The sequence below is a fragment of the Pseudopipra pipra genome, chromosome 19, assembly GCF_036250125.1.
Source record: "Pseudopipra pipra isolate bDixPip1 chromosome 19, bDixPip1.hap1, whole genome shotgun sequence".
Classification (NCBI taxonomy): Eukaryota; Metazoa; Chordata; class Aves; order Passeriformes; family Pipridae; genus Pseudopipra; species Pseudopipra pipra.
In genome coordinates, this window is record NC_087567.1 from 4,818,151 (window position 1) to 4,836,397 (window position 18,247).

Consider the following 18,247-nt stretch of genomic DNA (forward strand, 5'->3'; position numbering starts at 1 on the left):
TGCTAAACTCATGTTTGAACAATTCAGCTTGAACAGTTCTGCCTACTGTGATTTGTGATGGCTGTAGGTAAGGCATGTTCATGCAAGAGCAGTTCTGAAATACATTAATAAAGTTTAATTTCAAAAGTCTGAAATAAGATTTAGCTTGATCTCCTGGAGGCATTGCAAACAGGCTGAGCCTTAACAAACAAAGCACGTGAGAACACCCTTTATGGAAATGATTTGCTGAACTTCATCTCTTTAAACCCATATTCTGTAATTCCATTAGCAGCATATCTCTGTTGGCAAAACAATACTGTCTTTTTGCTTTTAGTTGGGAAGTTACACAATTAAAACCAGAAAATATAGAAATTGATTTATTCTGGATCTCCCATAAGCAGAGCTTTTCATGTGTAACAGTTAAAACACAAAACACTATAAAGTAGAAATCAGGGATTAGATAATATTTATTCATCTTGTTTGCACACTTTCTATGTATATAATTTCACACTTCCTATAGAAAATATGCTTTAAAAGAAAAGTGTTCTCCATAATACCTGATGTGCCTCATTGTGCCCCATGGCTGTTGGTGTCGGATGAACAAGCATGGTAATGTTTGTTTGGAAACACAGGAATTGGCTGTTTATGCTGTTTCCGTGGAAGGTGGCTGTGTGAAGCAAACACACCATGCCATTCTGCACTGAAGCTCCTCACAGCTTGCAGTTCTTACACCCCTTGTCGAGGTGTTGGCCGTGATTTGCAGAGCAGGTCCCTCTACAGCTCTTCACTACACACACATTTCTGCTGAGTGGCTGTGTGAAAGTTTTCCTACTAGTGGGATTTGTTTAAAAACACGGGGAGATTTTTTTTTTTGCCAATACTTAGTGCTGTAAAGGGATGTTCAGGTGTAAGAGGTGATTATGTTTCTGTCTTCTCGTGGTGTTTCGCTTTGTTTAGCTTTTGGTAGTGCTTGTTGTCTGGTTCGTGTCCCTGGAAATCAGGCAGCGTTCCCAAAGGTCACTAGAGCCAGGTATATATTTAGACAAAAGGAAATGAAAACATCATACAAGGACGTAAATGTAGAAATTAACATGGAGATGGGATCTGTCTGGATATGCTCCTGAGTGATGAACATTTCCTGAAATGCAGTGATGGGAAAGTTGTGGAATGTGATTCTCAGCTTGTGGAGGGTTTTGTCTCCCATCTAAATTTTCAAAGATTCTATATAATACCTTGAATATAGAGAAGAGGCAAGCTCTGTGTAGCCCAAATACGGGCATTATGAATGAAAAATAATGGTAAAAACTCATCAGTAAACTAATCTCTGGAATGAATTTTTCTGTATTGTGTGTGTTATCTGACATCAGGCAGCAGAGCGTGCAAAATAAATCTGCTGCTTCAAATCTCTTTGACAGTGATTAGAATTTTTCACCGGGAGAAGGAAAAATAGAAATGGGTGAAAGGATAAATAACTGAGGTGCCTTTGTAGTTTTTGCTGTCCTCACTTTCAAAGAGTGGGGCTGTGCAAAAAGCCTGATGACTCAAAGGTGGCTGCTTTTGGTTTAGAAGGTCCAGAGCTGCATCCCTCCTCCAGCTTCACTGTGGGTGGCAGTGCTGCAGTGATAGCCAGGGACAGGAACTGCCCAAGTGTCTGTGAGGAAAGAAAGGCCAGGACAGAGCCTGGCAAGGTGTTAAAATATGCAGGTGGCAGTTTTCTGACGAAGCATGTGAAGAGGTGAAGTAACAGGACGTGCCTCTGACGGTGGAGAAGGAAAAGGCAGAAAGCAACCACCTTTCTAGGGAATAAAAAGAGTTTTGCCCTTGGGAAGAACAGAAAGGGTGTAAGGTCATGTGGAAATTATTGGAAAGCTGAATTTGTACAGCTCGGGAAACAGGTATGATACTACAAGAAACAAACAAAACTCCAAATTCGTAGCTGTTAGGAAAAAAACCAAAGAATTAATGAAAATGTAACAATTTCACAAGTCAGTTCAGTAAAGGAAAGGCCACTGAAACTGGTCGATGTTCAGCAGAGAGAACCACTGATGGATGGCATCAAGAATATTTTAAATGCCTTTTCCCTTCGTCTGTAAACTAGTGGTTGACTTAGAACTAAGGCTCAAGCAAGTTAAGAGTACTTAAATAAATAAAGTTTCCAGTTATCTGGAAATAACAACATTCATAGTAGATTACATAGAGGATGGGTTGGAGCAATGTGATCACTTTCGGAGTATGAGAACTAGAAAACAGAAAATAAAACCACCGATGTTTAAAGGTGAGAAATGAGGAACTGAAAGATCAGAGTAATTGCTAGAGCGATCCTAGAAAAATAACCAAAGCGTTTTTTCTGTGCATTTAGAACTTTGCAAGAGAGACTTTGCAGAGTCAACATGGGTCTGTGGAGAGCAGGTTGTGCCCAGGGAGGATACTTCCCTGTCAGCAGTGCAAAATGTCCTGGAAGCCAACTTGGTGCAGCCTTTGATAGTGGCTCAGAAGACTTCGTTGTGCTGGATGTGTGGTGGTGTAAATAAGTGGGAAGTATAAGATGAAGCTATTGTAAGTGTCACAGCTGCTCAGGAAGGTGTAGACAGGGAGTAGCTGTTGGTCCTTACTGGCAGAATGAGAACATTTTGAGCAAGAGTGCAGATTTGTACTTTCTGATATTTGAGTCAGGCTTTCAGCTGTAAACAACAGCCTGCATTAAATTTTTGATTGATTCCAGCTGGAGAAGAGCGCAAGGCCACAGCAGGACAAACAGTATGGAACAGTGGTGACACAGTTGTGTAATTGGATAAGAAATAAAGAAAAGAAAAAGGCTCTTTTTTTGGGCCAGAACAGCTCTGTACCCAAATACAGGTATGTGAGTATCATGCTGCAGAAATGGATCTGGTCACAGGGTAAACTAGACTGTCACACTGTTGAAAAGAGGACAGACACACTGAGGGATATGGACAGTGCTTCCTATGGGGCACATGGGATAAGGCCTCTGAATACTGAGTCCAGTTTGGGGTACTGTGCCTTCAGAAGGATGTGAACCAGCTGGAAGAAGCAGAGGAATGCAACAGGAATGAGTAGAGATCTCGGAAAAAAAAGCCTTGCAAAGCGTAAAGGAATTGGAGCTCCTGAGCCAAAGGAAGACTGGAATTATAAATGCAGAGATACCTAAATGACTGCTGCAGGGAAGAAAATGATATGTTCTGTACGTCTGTGATGGATCAGATAAGAAATAATAGGCTTAAATTTCAACAAGGAAGATTAAGGGTAGACATTAGGAAAAACATGCTGGTATGAAAACTGTCTTGAGAAGTGAGATAGAGCACTTGGGAATGTGCAGACTCCATTGCTGGAGGCCTTCCGTGGTGAGTTGGCTAATGTCACCTAGTGTGTCTCAGGAATAATTCCTTAGACCAGGTGAGTGGGCTGCATCACCTCTGAAATCCCCTTTTTTTAGTCTGCAGGCATCAGTACTTGTGAATTTCAAATTTATCAGGCATAAGCCCCATCAGAGTTGCTCCAAGATGGGATGCATAGAAGGGAACAGACGTGCTCTGCCAGCACGGTTGGAGTGGAAGCTGTGCTTCATTTTGCTCCCAAACTTTTTAGTAGGCTCTGACCTTTCTTGGGGTTCTTCATTGCCCTTCTGTGTACTTGTGACTAGTAAAAACAGTCCCCTTCGATAGGTGCCCGTGACAAGTACCTACCTCCATAAATCGAAGTTGATTGCAGGAAGTTTGTATTATTAATAAGGAGAATACAAGGAACATGGGAGTGTATCCGATGTTCTCATCCAGTTTTGACATATTTTGACTAACGGAAATTTCAGTGTGTATAGTTGGTGTCAAAGGACTGTCATGAACCACAACAGTAGTTTCGCTTAAAAAAGTTACTGCAGAATTGACTCTCCAGCTTAGTTCCTGAATGCATCTGAAATAGTTTTCTGAATAGAAACAAAGCCAAACAGATTTGGTTTTCATTCATCTGTTGTTTCTCAAATGAGGTTGAACCCGACCAGTATTCAGAGACTATTGCAAAGAAACAGAGAATAAAATGTCTTCAGAAGGAAACCCAACTATTTTCAGGAGTACTTCAGTGGAGCAGTTCTCGAGCCAAGAATAGCAGCAGTGATTGTGCTTTGCTGGTGAAGTGGCAGCGACCCTGAGAACGCAGCCAAACCCTTAAAGAGCCATGGGCTGTGAGATCCAACACAGAGGGGCCAAACCGCTCCGATGGGCACCTGACACGAACTGAAACAGCAAATTTAAAACGTGCTCCACTTACTGCACCATCGATATGTATTTGGGGCAGGTAGGAAGGGGAATAATCATAAAGGAGTGTTTTGGACATACTGGAAGTTTGTGTAAATCAGCCTTTGCAATTCGTGTGTATGCACCGATACAAGTTCTCCATGCGTGATCTGAGAATTTGTGATGATCCTTAGTCCCTTAAAAACATTAGGCTGACCCCCTTTGTGCTCGCCCTGCGTGTTCCTGTGCCTTGAAGAGCTCCGGGGCTCCCACTGCGGGTGTTCCAAGATGGTTGGTCCCGGCTGTGCAGGCGCAGCCAGCGCCCGGCTCCTGCCGCATTGTTCGGGCAGCTCTTCCCTTCCCTGCCTCTATAAACAACCACGCCGCTGATTAATGCGCTCGTGTTTGCCACTTAGAGCTGGTTTAGATAGAGGCAGGGAAGTCATTAAGGGCTTGGCAGCGATCCAGTGTACATCTGGGACTTGGGAGCTGCTGCTGGGGCAGGGAGGAGGGCGGCGGGCAGGAGCTGGGGCAGGGAGGAGGATGGTGGGTAGGAGGAAGGAGCTGCCATTGGGGCAGGAAGGAGGACACTGGGCAAGGAGGCAGGAGCTGGAGGAGGGAGGAGGGCAACGGGAAGAAGGCAGGGGATGTGGCTGGGACAGGGAGGAAGATGATGGGCAGGAGGCAGGAGCTGCCATTGGGGCAGGGAGGAGCATGCCAGGCAAGACCTGGGGCAGAAGGCAGGAGCTGGACAGGAGGAGGACTCCAGGCAGGAAGAGGACTCTAGACAGGAGCTGGGGCAGGAGGAGGACTCCAGGAAGGAGCTGGGGCAGCCGTTCGGCAGCACCCGCGTCTTGTCTTGGCTGACTTTCAAAAGCGTCAGAGAAGCAGCTACGGGCGCTAATTGTAGCTGGGTCCTGAAGTGAAAATGTTTTGTGACAGTTGAAAGAATTTAAAGAGGAAGGAAGATCGGTTTAGTGTCAGCTGCAATTAGATAATCAAAGCTTAAAAATCCTGCTCTGTTGATACCTTCACCTAGAGCTCAGGAGCGGAGCGAGGGGAAGGGGGAGGAGGGCTGTGCGTGGAAAGGGCATTTCCATAGCCAGTGCAGCCGAGGCCCGGCCGAGCTCGCAGGTTGTCTGGGCGCACGCTTGCACAGAGAGATTTTCTTGGCAGCTCTACAGGATGAGGCTTACACTGTACACAGCCGACATATTGAAGCCGGGAGCCCTGGAGAACGTAGAGGCAGGAGTAGGAACAGCTCTGCACACAATGTAGCGTCTCCTAGGATGGTTGGGCGGCTCCTTTCTTCAGGTATTTTATTACCCATCAGCCCTTTTTAGAGCCAAAAAAAGAGGGAAAGTAACCCTAACCCTGAGAAAATAGCATCTGCTTCTGTTAAATCAATTTATTACATAACATTTCAGCGAGAGAGCAGCAGCACAGCGTCCTGAGCTTTTGGCTGCGTTTCAGGTTTGATAAAATGGCGTCTTCGCAGCAAACTGCTTGTAAAGATATGTTGCACTGAGCAGAAAAATGCAATGATTTTGGTGTTTTCTACTGCTGCTTTTGTGCTGGAGAGGTAGCATTTAGTGGAATCTCTACTAATAACGGGAAATGCTGTTTATTTTTGCTTGTTTTCTTAATGCATTTGAAAGCTTTCAGCACCAGAGGAAAGCAACTACGTTTGAATGTCGTAGTGCAGAAAATGAAAAGGGGATAACAGGCTTCCCCCGTGTGGGCTTAGCTATGGTTTAGTTTTAAAATAAATAAAGCTGCTTTATTCAATGCCTCCATCTCTCTTCTGTCTTGCCACGTTATGTACGCTGTGCAAGATTTCAGCTTCCTCGATCCATGAGACTTGTTGTGAGTGAGCTTTGTAGGGGCTTCACATAGATGCCAGTTTTCAAATCTCTCTCTGTGCCTACAACTGGATGCAGCAGCTAACCTGAAATATTAGCACTACAATGCCCAGGTTTTCTACTTTATTATATTTTGTACTTCAGAATAGATGCTTATGTCATATTTTCTTTATGAAATGAGGCTACGTTTCGTTTAGCACTTAAAATGTTCCCAGTGATTCCTATTTAATTTAGATTTAAAAACTGAGTTATAGTCTTTTAAAGATTTGCTCATGCTGAATTGAAAACTATTCCTTTTTGGGGGGAGAAAGTAATTTGCCCTTTTTTCCTCACCTGCCTACTCAGAATCACTAACCTTTGTGTGCCAAGGAGAATCCCCAGTGGGACTATCACTGGCCTTTGGGATTTTATTCTGTTCTGCATGTCAGAGCAGGGAACATCGTCTGTCATCTGTCCTTTGGGCAGCACAGGGCGAGCCAATGGGTCTGGTTGTTGTTACGTGACTAACATGGGCTGAAAAATAAAACTAGTAATAAGAGAGGGAGCCACTGTTCTGATTTAAAATTGGGTGAGCAAAACATATTAATAATATTCCATTAAAAGTTCATCCTGCGATTTGCCATTTAACACCCTCCCCCTGCTTTGGTTCCAAAATCAGCTGAATGTTGTGTTCTAGTCAGGGATGCAGGGTTTTACTGTGCAGCATTTGAACTAATTACTGTGGTGGAAGTTACAAAGATACAGTTACTTCTAATTCAGCTGAATGAAAAATTGAAAGAAATATTATTCTAAATGACATTTTCAGAGGAGGATGGAAGTTTTAGGTGAATTGTTTGTGCGGGCAAAGTATTTTGCTTTTCTAAGAAATACATGCAACAGCTTCTCCTATTTCACTCATATTTTGCATTTGTAATCTATGTAAACACTAAACTGATTTTGCAACTTATTATTTGTTATCAAACACAGCCAAAAATGTTTTCTGTTTTAATAACTACTAAATTGAAGTTGGTCAGGTATGTTGGCTACAGTATGTAATAACACCAGCAAACTCCTCCCACCCCATTAAGGATAATTTTTAAAGAAAACCAACCCAAAACAACCCCCTCATGCTTATTGGTAATAGTGATCAAAGCTGTACGTTTTTCAGGTCCCATCTATGATTGTTGCTGTACAGAATTTATATGCTTGTTAAAAACAAATTCGACCCATTATCCTCAAATTAATATTTCCTTCCTGATTGCCGAAACAATGTTGTTAATCAAGGAAGCTGTATTATATAAAAGATACAGAAATACTTTTTTAAAGCACAAAGTATGAATTTAAAAATCAGTTTCACTTTGTGGTGTACCTGCACTGGGATTTGCTAACACAGAATACCTGTGGTTCCTGTTCCTTGTGCCTTGTTTACAATCTTTGCTCGGCTCACAGAGGAGGGATAGAAATGCTTCTGGTGGGCTCAGTGCTTTTATTCCAGATCTTTGCATAAATAAAGAGGAACTGAGTCTTAAAAATTTTCAAAATGGGTTTCCCGTTTCAGTTTTAACAACTTAAAAAATGAAAGAAAATGTTGGGAATTTCTATGAAGAGTCGGTTTCCTAGAAAGTTGAAAGGAAATCTTTGTGTTAAAAAAAAACCTCCAAGTAAGCAAAAAAGGTCTCTAGATTTAATCATATAAAATATTTTGCTTTCATTGTTTTTCCCAAATGTTTAAAGTCCTTCTGTATTAAGCAGGACTGTGCTACCAGTTGTTTGATTCACAGGAGCGAATTCCTTTCAGTGTAAAGAAAATGGAAAAGCGTCTTTTGGCTATCTGCTTCTAGAGACAAGAATATAAAAACTGCCCTCTTCAGGATCTGTGCTCAAACTCTTCTGTTTGTCTGGCAGCAAAGTCACAGTTTTTGCAGCTTTCTGTTTACTTTGTGAATATTTTTTTCATTATCTTCATCTGTCCTGTTTCTGACAAGCTTTATAGCATCAGCCTTTGGTGTTAAAACCAGTTGCTCCAGTAAATATTTGGACACTGCGAGTCTATTGCACATTTTTGCTCTGTTTTGCGAATCTGTGACTTGTGGAAGGTACTGGGGTGATCCCACTGCCCCTGGAGCAGGGAAGGCCCAGCACAGGTACCTGCTGCTCCATAGAGGGATTGCTGCTTTCATGTCCCCTGCACGGAATTATTGTAATCCCTGTCAAAGTCACCACTTTCAGATTAGTCCGTGGTTATTGTTGAGGGCATAATCTGAACCTCAGGAAGAGCAACGTTGATGGTACAGGAAAGGGAGTAACTATGGATTAGCAAACCCTTGGGAAACCCTTCTCAGCCGAACACTCTTGGTGGGATGCTGTCTGGAGTAGGTGTACTTGGCCATTTCCTACTCTGGACATCTCTTGCTTTTTATAGTTCTTCCCCCTCATAATTTTCTTTTCATCTTGTTTCTCATACAGCTCCTCAAAATCTGGTCTCTTATTTAATGAATTATTTTGCTCCCAACTCTCAGCCATCTTTCTAAGCTGTTTTGTTCATCTTCCTCTTCCATCCCACCTCTTCCCTTTATTTTCAGTCTCCTTAGCGCGCTCAAACTCGAGCATTGCTTTAACCACCATCTTTGAGGGAGAGGAGAAAGGAAACTATTAAAGAAGCAGCTCCCTTTTATCTCATCTTCTCGGTCGTGGTGCCATTTTTGTGAGTATGGAGACATCTTGCTTGGTGCTCTTGATCCTCCCTCCCAGGCCTGCCCTGCCCAGCTCTCCTCGGGCAGCGCCGTCCTTCTCCCAGCACCGGCATGTGGAGCTCAGGTTTTGGCTTTTACAAGACCTTTTATTGGAACAATGTATTTCAAGCCACTTTTAAATCCTTCTGTCATGCCTCAAACACAGTGTTGAATCGCACCACCCACAGGGTTGAAAAAAATCTCCCATAACTCCTCTTATCTGATTCCTTGGTTGGCTCAACTTCTTATCTTCTGGCCTGGCCTGCCACTGCTTTTTTCCCTTTGTTCATTCCTGCTCTGCTAAGAGCGTTCCTCGACTCATTTCTCTGACCCTGCTGACCCTTTTTAAGTCATTTCACAGACTGCCTTCCTCTTCCATGTCTTATCTGGGATTCTGGTCTTCATTTAACACCTGTGTAGCAAATCTAGATTATCAGGTAAGTGTTCAACCTGCTCCCTTAGCTCTGTGCTGTAACCAGTTGGCTGTATCCAGGAATACCAGCATGCTTCCTTGCTTTCCAGCCATTGCATGTAGGGGAGGGAATGGAGGTAAATCCAAGTGGCTCCTTTCACATTCTCCTTTGGATTTGTCATACGCTTGTCGATTATTATGGAAGAAGTTAATCACCCTGTGAGGGTGGGGAGGGCCTGGCACAGGTTGCCCAGAGAAGCTATGGCTGCCTCATCCCTGGAAGTGTCCAAGGCTAGATAGGACAGGGCTTGGAGCAACCTGGGATAGTGGAAGGTGTCCCTGCCCATGGCAGGGGGTTAGAACGAGATGATCTTTAAGGTCCCTTCCAACCCAAACCATTCTATATTCTATGATTATTTAACTCTGTGAAATGTTAGGCTTTTCTTGGCATCATGAGTAGAAGGGCAAAGAGCTAAGACTGTTTTCCCTTCCTTTGTCTAAAATGCTTTCTTTTGCTTCAATTTAATACCAAATTATCACCCCCCCTCTTGAAAAGCTACAGGTGAAATGTGTGAATAAGACTTTGTCAAACAGAGAGAGAACTTTTTCTAAACTTGGAACAATTTTTCGCAGTATCAGAACACCTTTAATTGGAAGAGCTGATCACACCAAAATTTGTGATTTAATACATATTAGGTATCTGCTGGTAAAAGCTTGTTGTTTGGGAGATTCATAATGTCCATCTTCCCCACAAAAATATGCATTTAATTCAAATAACAAAGAATGAAAGTCAGGTTTTGGCAGATTTACAGCAAGTAAAAACAACTGGTACATTGGTATATGCAACCAGTTGAGAGGAACTCTTCTGGAGATTGTCTCCAGTATGGATCCCTTGGATCAGATTGAATTACTTGCTATCAAATTCCCATCAAAAGAAACTAAGAGGAATAATCTTGTAGAGAACAATGGGGATGGAAAGTAAATGCAAAAACTTGACCAAAGCTTGAGGTCTTAGCATGAGATGTGTTGTGCCTCCCAGTTTAGCTTCATACCCTAGTGAGCAAGTAGATACTCAAAAGCTTTTGTTTAATTTTTTGAATTAGCATCTGTGAGGATGTGACAGTGCTGAAAAGGCTTTTTGGGATATCTGTCCAGCACAGCATCGCTTTTCACTGGGTTGGGGAGAAATAGGACTATGTGTACAAGTGTAAAGGAATGTTTAAACCACATGTAAAACCTTTGAGAGGTAAGTTTCTTGACAAAGCTGTCTGTTATTTAGAGATGCCCAAGTTCTCTGCTGAAATGTAAAATAGTGGTATAAAATATAAAATAATTGGCACCTAACAATAAAGGTCATTGTCTGTATTTGTTCTTTATTTAAAGGAAGGGTGGAAAACCTAAATGCAGTATGAATGTAGTGTGTTAAATGTGATGTGGGAGTGTGTGTATGTAATAATAGCTCATGGCAGGCAGACATTTTTACATTTTTTTATTGGATGCTTTTTCTTTGTGTTTCCCTAAAGAACGAGAATTGAGTCAAAATAAATGGCAAGAGTCTGCTAGATACTTGTCTGTGTTTTTTCCAGATTTGCTTTTTAGATTCTTCACATGGATTAGTGTATTTGCTTGCCTTATTTTCTTGCCTGCTTATTGTTTTTACTGGTACACTGAGGGCTATGAAACACTTCCTCTGTTCTAAAATGGGATTGTTTCATTATTTTAATTGAGAGTTTTTCCAGCTTAAAAAGAGAAACAAATTAATATGAGCATCATGCTCTATTGTGGTGGGGAAAATCGCTGCATTGTGTTAGAGAATGTTCTCTAGATTTCAGCAGAACGTAGTGTTGTAACTAGTGATGTAAGACAGTACTTAATAGAGGGTTTTTGCAGGGCTTGAACACTGGACTCATTTTTAACCTTGGATCCTTTCAGATCTCAGCCACAGTGGATTGGGAGACCATTATGAGAATTCCCACTGGGGACAGCAGCCCGCTTTCAGGAGTGAAGGCAACTGCAGCTGGGATAAAGTGATAATAGACAGGACTGACAAGGAAGCGTGGCCTTCCATAACCGGAGCTGAGACTGAGTCTGCCTCAGAATGTACTACAGACACTGACTCTGCCTCCAACTGTGGCTCAGAGAACAGTAGCATGGCTACAGGGAGTGCCCAAGGCAACTTCACTGGACATACAAAGAAAACTAATGGCAATAATGGCGCCAACGGAGCACTCGTCCAAAGCACTTCTAACCAGAGTGCCCTTGGAGCTGGTGGAGCAAACGGCAACGGCAGCTCGGCCAGGGTGTGGGGGGTGGCTGCGGGCTCCAGCTCTGGCCTAGCTCACTGCTCTGCCAGTGGTGGGGATGGAAAGATGGACAACATGATGGGAGACGGTAGAAGTCAGAACTGCTGGGGTGCTTCCAACTCGAATGCTGGCATTAATCTTAACCTTAACCCTAATGCCAATCCAGCTGCCTGGCCTGTACTTGGACATGAAGGAACTGTGGGAGCAGGCAACCCTTCCAGTATTTGCAGTCCAGTCAGTGCCATAGGTCAGAATATGGGCAACCAGAATGGGAACCCAACAGGCACCTTGGGTGCCTGGGGAAACTTGCTGCCGCAAGAGAGCACAGAACCACAAACGTCCACTTCTCAGAATGTGTCTTTCAGCGTACAACCTCAGAACCTTAACACTGATGGACCAAATAACACTAACCCCATGAACTCTTCACCAAACCCTATCAATGCAATGCAGACAAACGGACTGCCGAACTGGGGGATGGCTGTTGGCATGGGGGCCATCATCCCGCCCCACCTGCAAGGCCTTCCTGGTGCTAACGGAACATCGGTTTCTCAAGTCAGCGGGGGCAGTGGTGAAGGAATGGGCAGTTCAGTGTGGGGGATGTCCCCAGGTAATCCTGCCACAGGAAACAGCAATTCTGGGTTCAGTCAGGGGAATGGAGACACTGTGAACTCAGCATTAAGTGCTAAACAAAACGGATCCAGCAGTGCTGTGCAGAAGGAAGGAAACGGAGCGAACGCGTGGGATTCGGGGCCTCCGTCCGGTCCCGGGGTCCTGGCGTGGGGCAGGGGCGGTGGCAGCAGCGGTGTTGGTGGTGTGCATTCTGGAGCTTGGGGCCACCCCAACCGTAACACCAGCAACGGTGTCAACGGGGAGTGGGGCAAGCCCCCAAACCAGCATTCCAATAGCGACATCAATGGGAAAGGATCAACAGGGTGGGATAGCTCTAGTGTTACCAGTCCGAACCCTGCCATGCAGCAGGGCAATGAACAAATGAACTCTTGGGCCAAAGCTGCAGCATCTGGCACCACGGCTAGTGAAGGAAGCAACGACAGCGGTGGGAGTCAAAATGAAGGCAGTACTGGGAGGGAGGGGGCTGGAGAGGGCAGGAGGAGAGACAAAGGGATGATAGACCAAGGGCAAGTTCAGTTGCCAAGAAATGACCTTGACCCCAGGGTCCTGTCCAATACGGGGTGGGGACAGACCCCTGTAAAGCAAAACACTGCCTGGGAATTTGAAGAGTCCCCAAGGTCTGAACGGAAGAATGACAATGGAACAGAGGCCTGGGGTTGTGCAGCTACTCAATCTTCAAACTCAGGGGGGAAGAACGATGGGTCCATCATGAACAGTACAAATACCTCTTCAGTATCTGGGTGGGTCAACTCTCCACCGGCAGCTGTTCCAACAAACACAGGTTGGGGAGACAATAACAACAAAGCACCAAATGGCCCGGGGGGGTGGGGAGAGTCAGCAAGCTCTACTACTGTTAATAATGCTGCTGCTGCCAAAAGCGGCCACGCTTGGAGTGGGACCGCAAATCAGGAGGACAAATCACCTACCTGGGGTGAACCTCAGAAACCCAAATCTCAAAACTGGGGAGATGGACAGAAATCAAATCCAAGCTGGACTTCAGGAGGTGGAGACTGGACAGATTCATCATCTGTTCCTGGACACTTGGGTGATGGGAAGAAGAATGGATCTGGATGGGATTCTGACAATAGATCGGGGTCTGGCTGGAATGATTCCGCAAGGTCTGGGACCAGTGGGTGGGGAAATGGCACAAACAGCAAGGCTAATACAGGTACAAGTTGGGGGGAATCTTTAAAGCCAGGCCCCCAACAAAATTGGGCTAATAAACCCCAGGACAACAATGTGAGTAACTGGGGAGGAGCTGCTTCTGTAAAACAGACGGGGTCAGGGTGGGTTGGTGGGCCAGTGCCAGCCAAACAAAAAGAGAACTGTGAGGCAACTGGCTGGGAAGAGCCATCGCCACCGTCCATTCGCCGCAAGATGGAAATCGATGACGGTACCTCAGCTTGGGGCGACCCAAATTACAACAACAACAAGACTGTAAACATGTGGGATAGAAATAATCCTATAATTCAGAGCAGTACCACAACCAACACCACCACCACTAGCACCATTATCAACACCAACATGGTTGAACCTCAGCCGTCGCACCAGCCAAGTGCCCAGCCGAACCGGTCCCCGCTGCTTGGCCCAGGTATGAAAATAGTTTTATAAGTGATTTTATAGTTTTACCAAGTACTTTATACCAGTACCACTTAACTGAATGCTGTCTGTCCTATCAGTGCGAGGTTGGTGCATTAAAAGTAGAAATCCTGTATTTATGTCATAGAATGTGTTTATTTCTTTACTCTGAAGCTGTTCTAATGTCTCATCTTGAGGACAGACACAAATTTCCATAGTCCAATTGAATGTAAGAAAGGCTTGAAACAGTGTCTGGTCAATAACCTGGAAGGTTCTTAGATGGTGGACCCATATTTATTTTGGCATCTCTTCCCCAATTACTTTTAATTTGAGAGTTTGGGGTCTTTTGGCAAACCTTTCTTCTCTTATTTGTCTCATGTTCCTGTTGGATGGGCTCTGTTCATGTTTAGATAGTCTGCATCTGTTCCTTTGCTGCAAACCATATCTCTTGGCAACACATGTTTGTTAACAGTTGCATGAATTCAGGTTTTTGCTGTTTCTCTGTTTGTTATGAAGGAATGGTTTTCCTCCCTACCTCAGGGCATGGGCAGTACCCTGGATTTTGTGTGATTCTCGTAAAGCGGGATTGGCTAAACATGTTAATATTCAGGGTGGCTGGGAAAAGTTATTCTAGCTTCAGCTGTGCTCCAAAGAAAAGTTTTTAGACATCTAGGATTTTTTCTCATCAAAGAGAGGGTACTCTTGTGGACAATCAGCAAGGAATTAAAATGCGTAAAAATGAGAAAAATCCTTAAGAAGGAGGTTTTTAAATAAAAATTAACACCAGCAGCCCTGATCTGTATCATGACCACAGACCTCTCCAAGATTAATCTAATCTTGCAGTGCTGTTACAAATTCTTCATCTGATTTTTGTTTCCAGTTTTTGTTCCATCTTGGTCATGACTAAGTACTCTCTTTTTAACCACGTTTTTTTCCAAGTGGGATTTGTTCTCTCATTTCCAACAGTTTTCTCTTTGATGTTGTGAAATAATTCAAATTTACTCTAATGACTGTGTAAAAATAGTCTTGTGTTCTCCACTCTGGTCAAATATTTCAACAGTTGAGGCACATGTTATTGGAACACATGTTATTTTAATAAAAAAATTAATAAAATAATATGTGCTCCCAAAGGAGAAATCTTTAAATAGCTTTGTACTTGGTCAGTTCAACATATGTGATTGTTAATTAATTTTCTTTAAACTTATTTCATCCATATTTAAAACTTTACCCATGGAACAAGAATTCAGATTTCTGAATTGTAGTGGAGCTATCATGGAGGTGAATTTTTGATTGGTTTAAGTGAGGTTTTGTTTTTCATTAAGGTGATTTTTGGAGGATTACCTTGGTGCAGGTAAAACATTTCATACACAGCAATGCATTGTTAATGCTATTAAATAATCTAACACTTTGCAGAGGAAATCTTACAGTTCTGAGTCTTTCAGATTTTGAAAAGGGAGTTTAAAATTTGGTGTTAATCTGCAGTGATTCCTCTGGAGAATGGACAGTAGCAAAGGAGGGGTTTCATTGAAGCAATATGTTTATACACTTGGAGAACTACTTATGAATCTGTAACCTCCTGCTCAAGTTGCCTCATGACCACGTTAAAGGTACAGTGTTGGGCATCTTGTAAAATGTGAATTGGAAAGATTCTAAGAAAAATATTTCTTTTTTTTTTAATGTTTTAAGATAAGCAAAGCCAGCTCTCAGAATACACTGAAGTCAGCATGCAAGGAAGTATAAAGTGAGCAGTAGTGAGAACAATTCAAAATACAGTTCTGATATTAAAATTGAGGTCAAGCTGCTCCAGGCATAAATTAGGCCTTTTGTTGTGTATTTTTGTTCCATATACTTAGAACTGTGTGCAGAGGTACAGGTATAAAGGCCAAACAAGGGAATATTTTGAAGGATTATTGTCTAATCTGCAAATGGAAGCGAGGAGCAGTCCCCTGAGCCTCAGTGTGTTCTGCCCATGTTTACTGGTGGCTGTGCCCAAGAAGGACCAGCCTTGTGCTTATCTTACTCAGAGAGCAAAAACTGCAGTTTCAAGTGATCCCATTAACTTCCCATCCGGAGTGCAGGGGGCCCAGTTTCCCCAGTGGCAGGGCAGCTGCAGAGCAATATCCTCTTGGTCTGTGTGGAAATTACACAGACTTAAAACATCTACAAATCATCTCCCATCTGGGACAGCTAAAAGATGGGAAGCAAGTAGTGAGTGTCTTCCCTCCCACACAGACGGGGACCTGCAGCTTGGAGTCGTGCTGTTTAACCGTAGTTTTTCCTACTCCAGTTCCCTCTCCACACTTGGCTTTGCTTTTCCAGCCTCTGCAGTAAGGAAGACAGGAATCCTGTAACCAGTAGACTTCAGTAATCCACAACCAAATTTCATCCAGCAACAGTTTTTTTCCATGTACAGTATTTCCATGCAAAACATGATCGTGCCATGAGAGGCTGTGCCATAGGGCACAGTTAAGTGCTTGTCTAAAATCTTGCAACACTTGGACTGTGTAGTTACCATGGGCATTTTCTCATCTTCATGTGCTTTGCCAATCACATTCAGGGAGTAGAGTGAATAAGGAATCATGGATTCTGTTTCTCTGTAAGTAGGGAAGGTGGTGCAGCTGTAAGATGTCACAGTCATACATCCTGAAAGCAAAAAAGTGAATTTTAATTTTGCTGTACAGCACTAGTTAGGGGTTCACAAAGGATTAGCAGTCCCCTTTAGGGTTGAAGTTTATGCTTTTTTAGTTTAGAAGTAGAGGCCAAGTTACAGTCTTGTTATTCAAGTTGTCACCCATCCCCAGAAGTTCTCCAGATTCTTTGAACACAGAACTTAAAAGCTATTGATGGGAAGCAGATGTTGGTACACACTTGATGAAAATGCAGAATGCTCTAAGGAGTTTCTTCTTCTATTAGAAAAGAAGAAATAAAAAGAGGGTGAAGGAGATAGATGATGTGATAGATGTAGTCCTTTCTGGTTCTAGGAGCTTAGTCCCAAACCTCTAGTGAGTTACTTAGGAAGATGAGCAGGAAGCTGGTGAGTTTGAGTTAGATTTGATTTTAATCTAAATTTACTTGTGCATAATTCTTCCCAGCACTTTTATTTTGTGTGGCTTTGATACAAGGGGAATAAGAAGCGAGAAGAGGTTTTTCAAACAGGAATGATTAAAAGAGATTTTTGGATCCCAAACAGCACCAGATCCTTCCTCCAAGTGCTGAGGAGTGGGCTTGATGCTTTCCTGTTCCCATTAGGCTGTGAGAGCCTGGCAGGGTTCCAACCACCCGTCCTCCAGCTGAGGAAAGAAAAAGCAAAAGATGATATAGGCTTCCCTGTGGGGGGTTTAGGTCAAAAATTAAGGTCTTTGTGATTCCTAGACTGCAATAAGGTTAAGTTTTAAAAATCTTACGCAGGCCTACGATCTGAAAGCTCCAGACATCTCTCTGTTCCTTTTGTAATCCTGTGCCACTGTCTCAGTGGTAACTCGTGACAGCCATTGCCTGTGATTGATGTGAAATGCAGGGTGCAAGGGATGTGTTTTCCTTACTTTGAACTTCCATCAGAATGCATTTGAAACCAGCTCAGCTTTGGGCTCAGTTAGGATGCTCGTGAAAACCTAAAACCCTGTTGGTTGTGGGAGCTCAGCCCATGAACAGCCAGGTTTTTGGGGAGCAGCCAGGTGATGATGAGAGACCTTGCCCTTGATTTTCACACAAGAGTGATCTCACTGCTGAAACCCAAATTAAAGCTTCCTGAATGATGAGAGGTACAAGAAATCATGGAGTTCCACTGCATGAACTGGAATCCCTTCAAGAAAATGAAGATTTGAAAAGTTAAGCGTTATAAGTGGCTCTTAAATATATGTTTATTTTTATATATATGAACCCCTCCCTTGTACATGCACACCTTATAGCTTAATTTCTTCTATTAACAGACTAGTGTCTAATTAGTAAACAATCTCTTTTCTACCTGATTTCTTCTTTTTTTATCTACATAAGGTCCTAATATTTTGGTTTGCCTGTATTGTAGTCATGTATCTGCTCTTTATCACGGACCAACAACTTCAAGGAAAACAATTTCTGCCATCCAAATGGCTATAGGGTTATTTTGAGGGAAAACAACTGCATCCTGCCACAGCTTAGTTAACATTTCACTTTCCCTTGAGGATTTCCTGTTGGCTGTGGCCCAATGTTAATTATGTTTTTATTTCTATAAAACAAAGCTCTGCCAATGTGTCCATGTTTATTACTCACTGTGATCTTTTTGTTTCTTGCAATTCTAACAGTGTTTAAAAACTTCAGTACTAAAACCTCACTTTCTTGCCAAAGAAGCCTTTAATGGAGCTCATTCTGTTGCAAAACAACACTCGTGCAGATCTGGGGTGGTTTTAAGGAGCTTTTTCTTGAGAAAGCCTAAAGCATATTATTTTCATAAAGAAGTTATTAAGTTTTCTCCAAGCAGAATTGTTGGAAAATGTGAGCCAGGTTCAGGTTTTGAGGCCACGTAGAGTTTTGCATCATTCATTCAAAAATG

General features: G+C 43.0%; 1 protein-coding gene across 15 annotated transcripts in view; it reads left to right on the plus strand.

Moving 5' to 3' along the window:
• TNRC6C (trinucleotide repeat containing adaptor 6C) overlaps positions 1-18,247 on the plus strand; it is a 203,051-nt gene that overhangs the window by 153,431 nt on the left and 31,373 nt on the right. For 14 of the 15 annotated variants that reach the window (XM_064675737.1, XM_064675739.1, XM_064675747.1 and 11 more), the window contains exon 5: positions 11,141-13,732. In XM_064675737.1, coding sequence (XP_064531807.1) covers positions 11,141-13,732 — 2,592 coding nt within the window. Of the gene's footprint in view, positions 1-5,337; positions 5,538-11,140; positions 13,733-18,247 lie in introns of those variants that run through there. The other variant, XM_064675748.1, reaches the window with a different exon arrangement.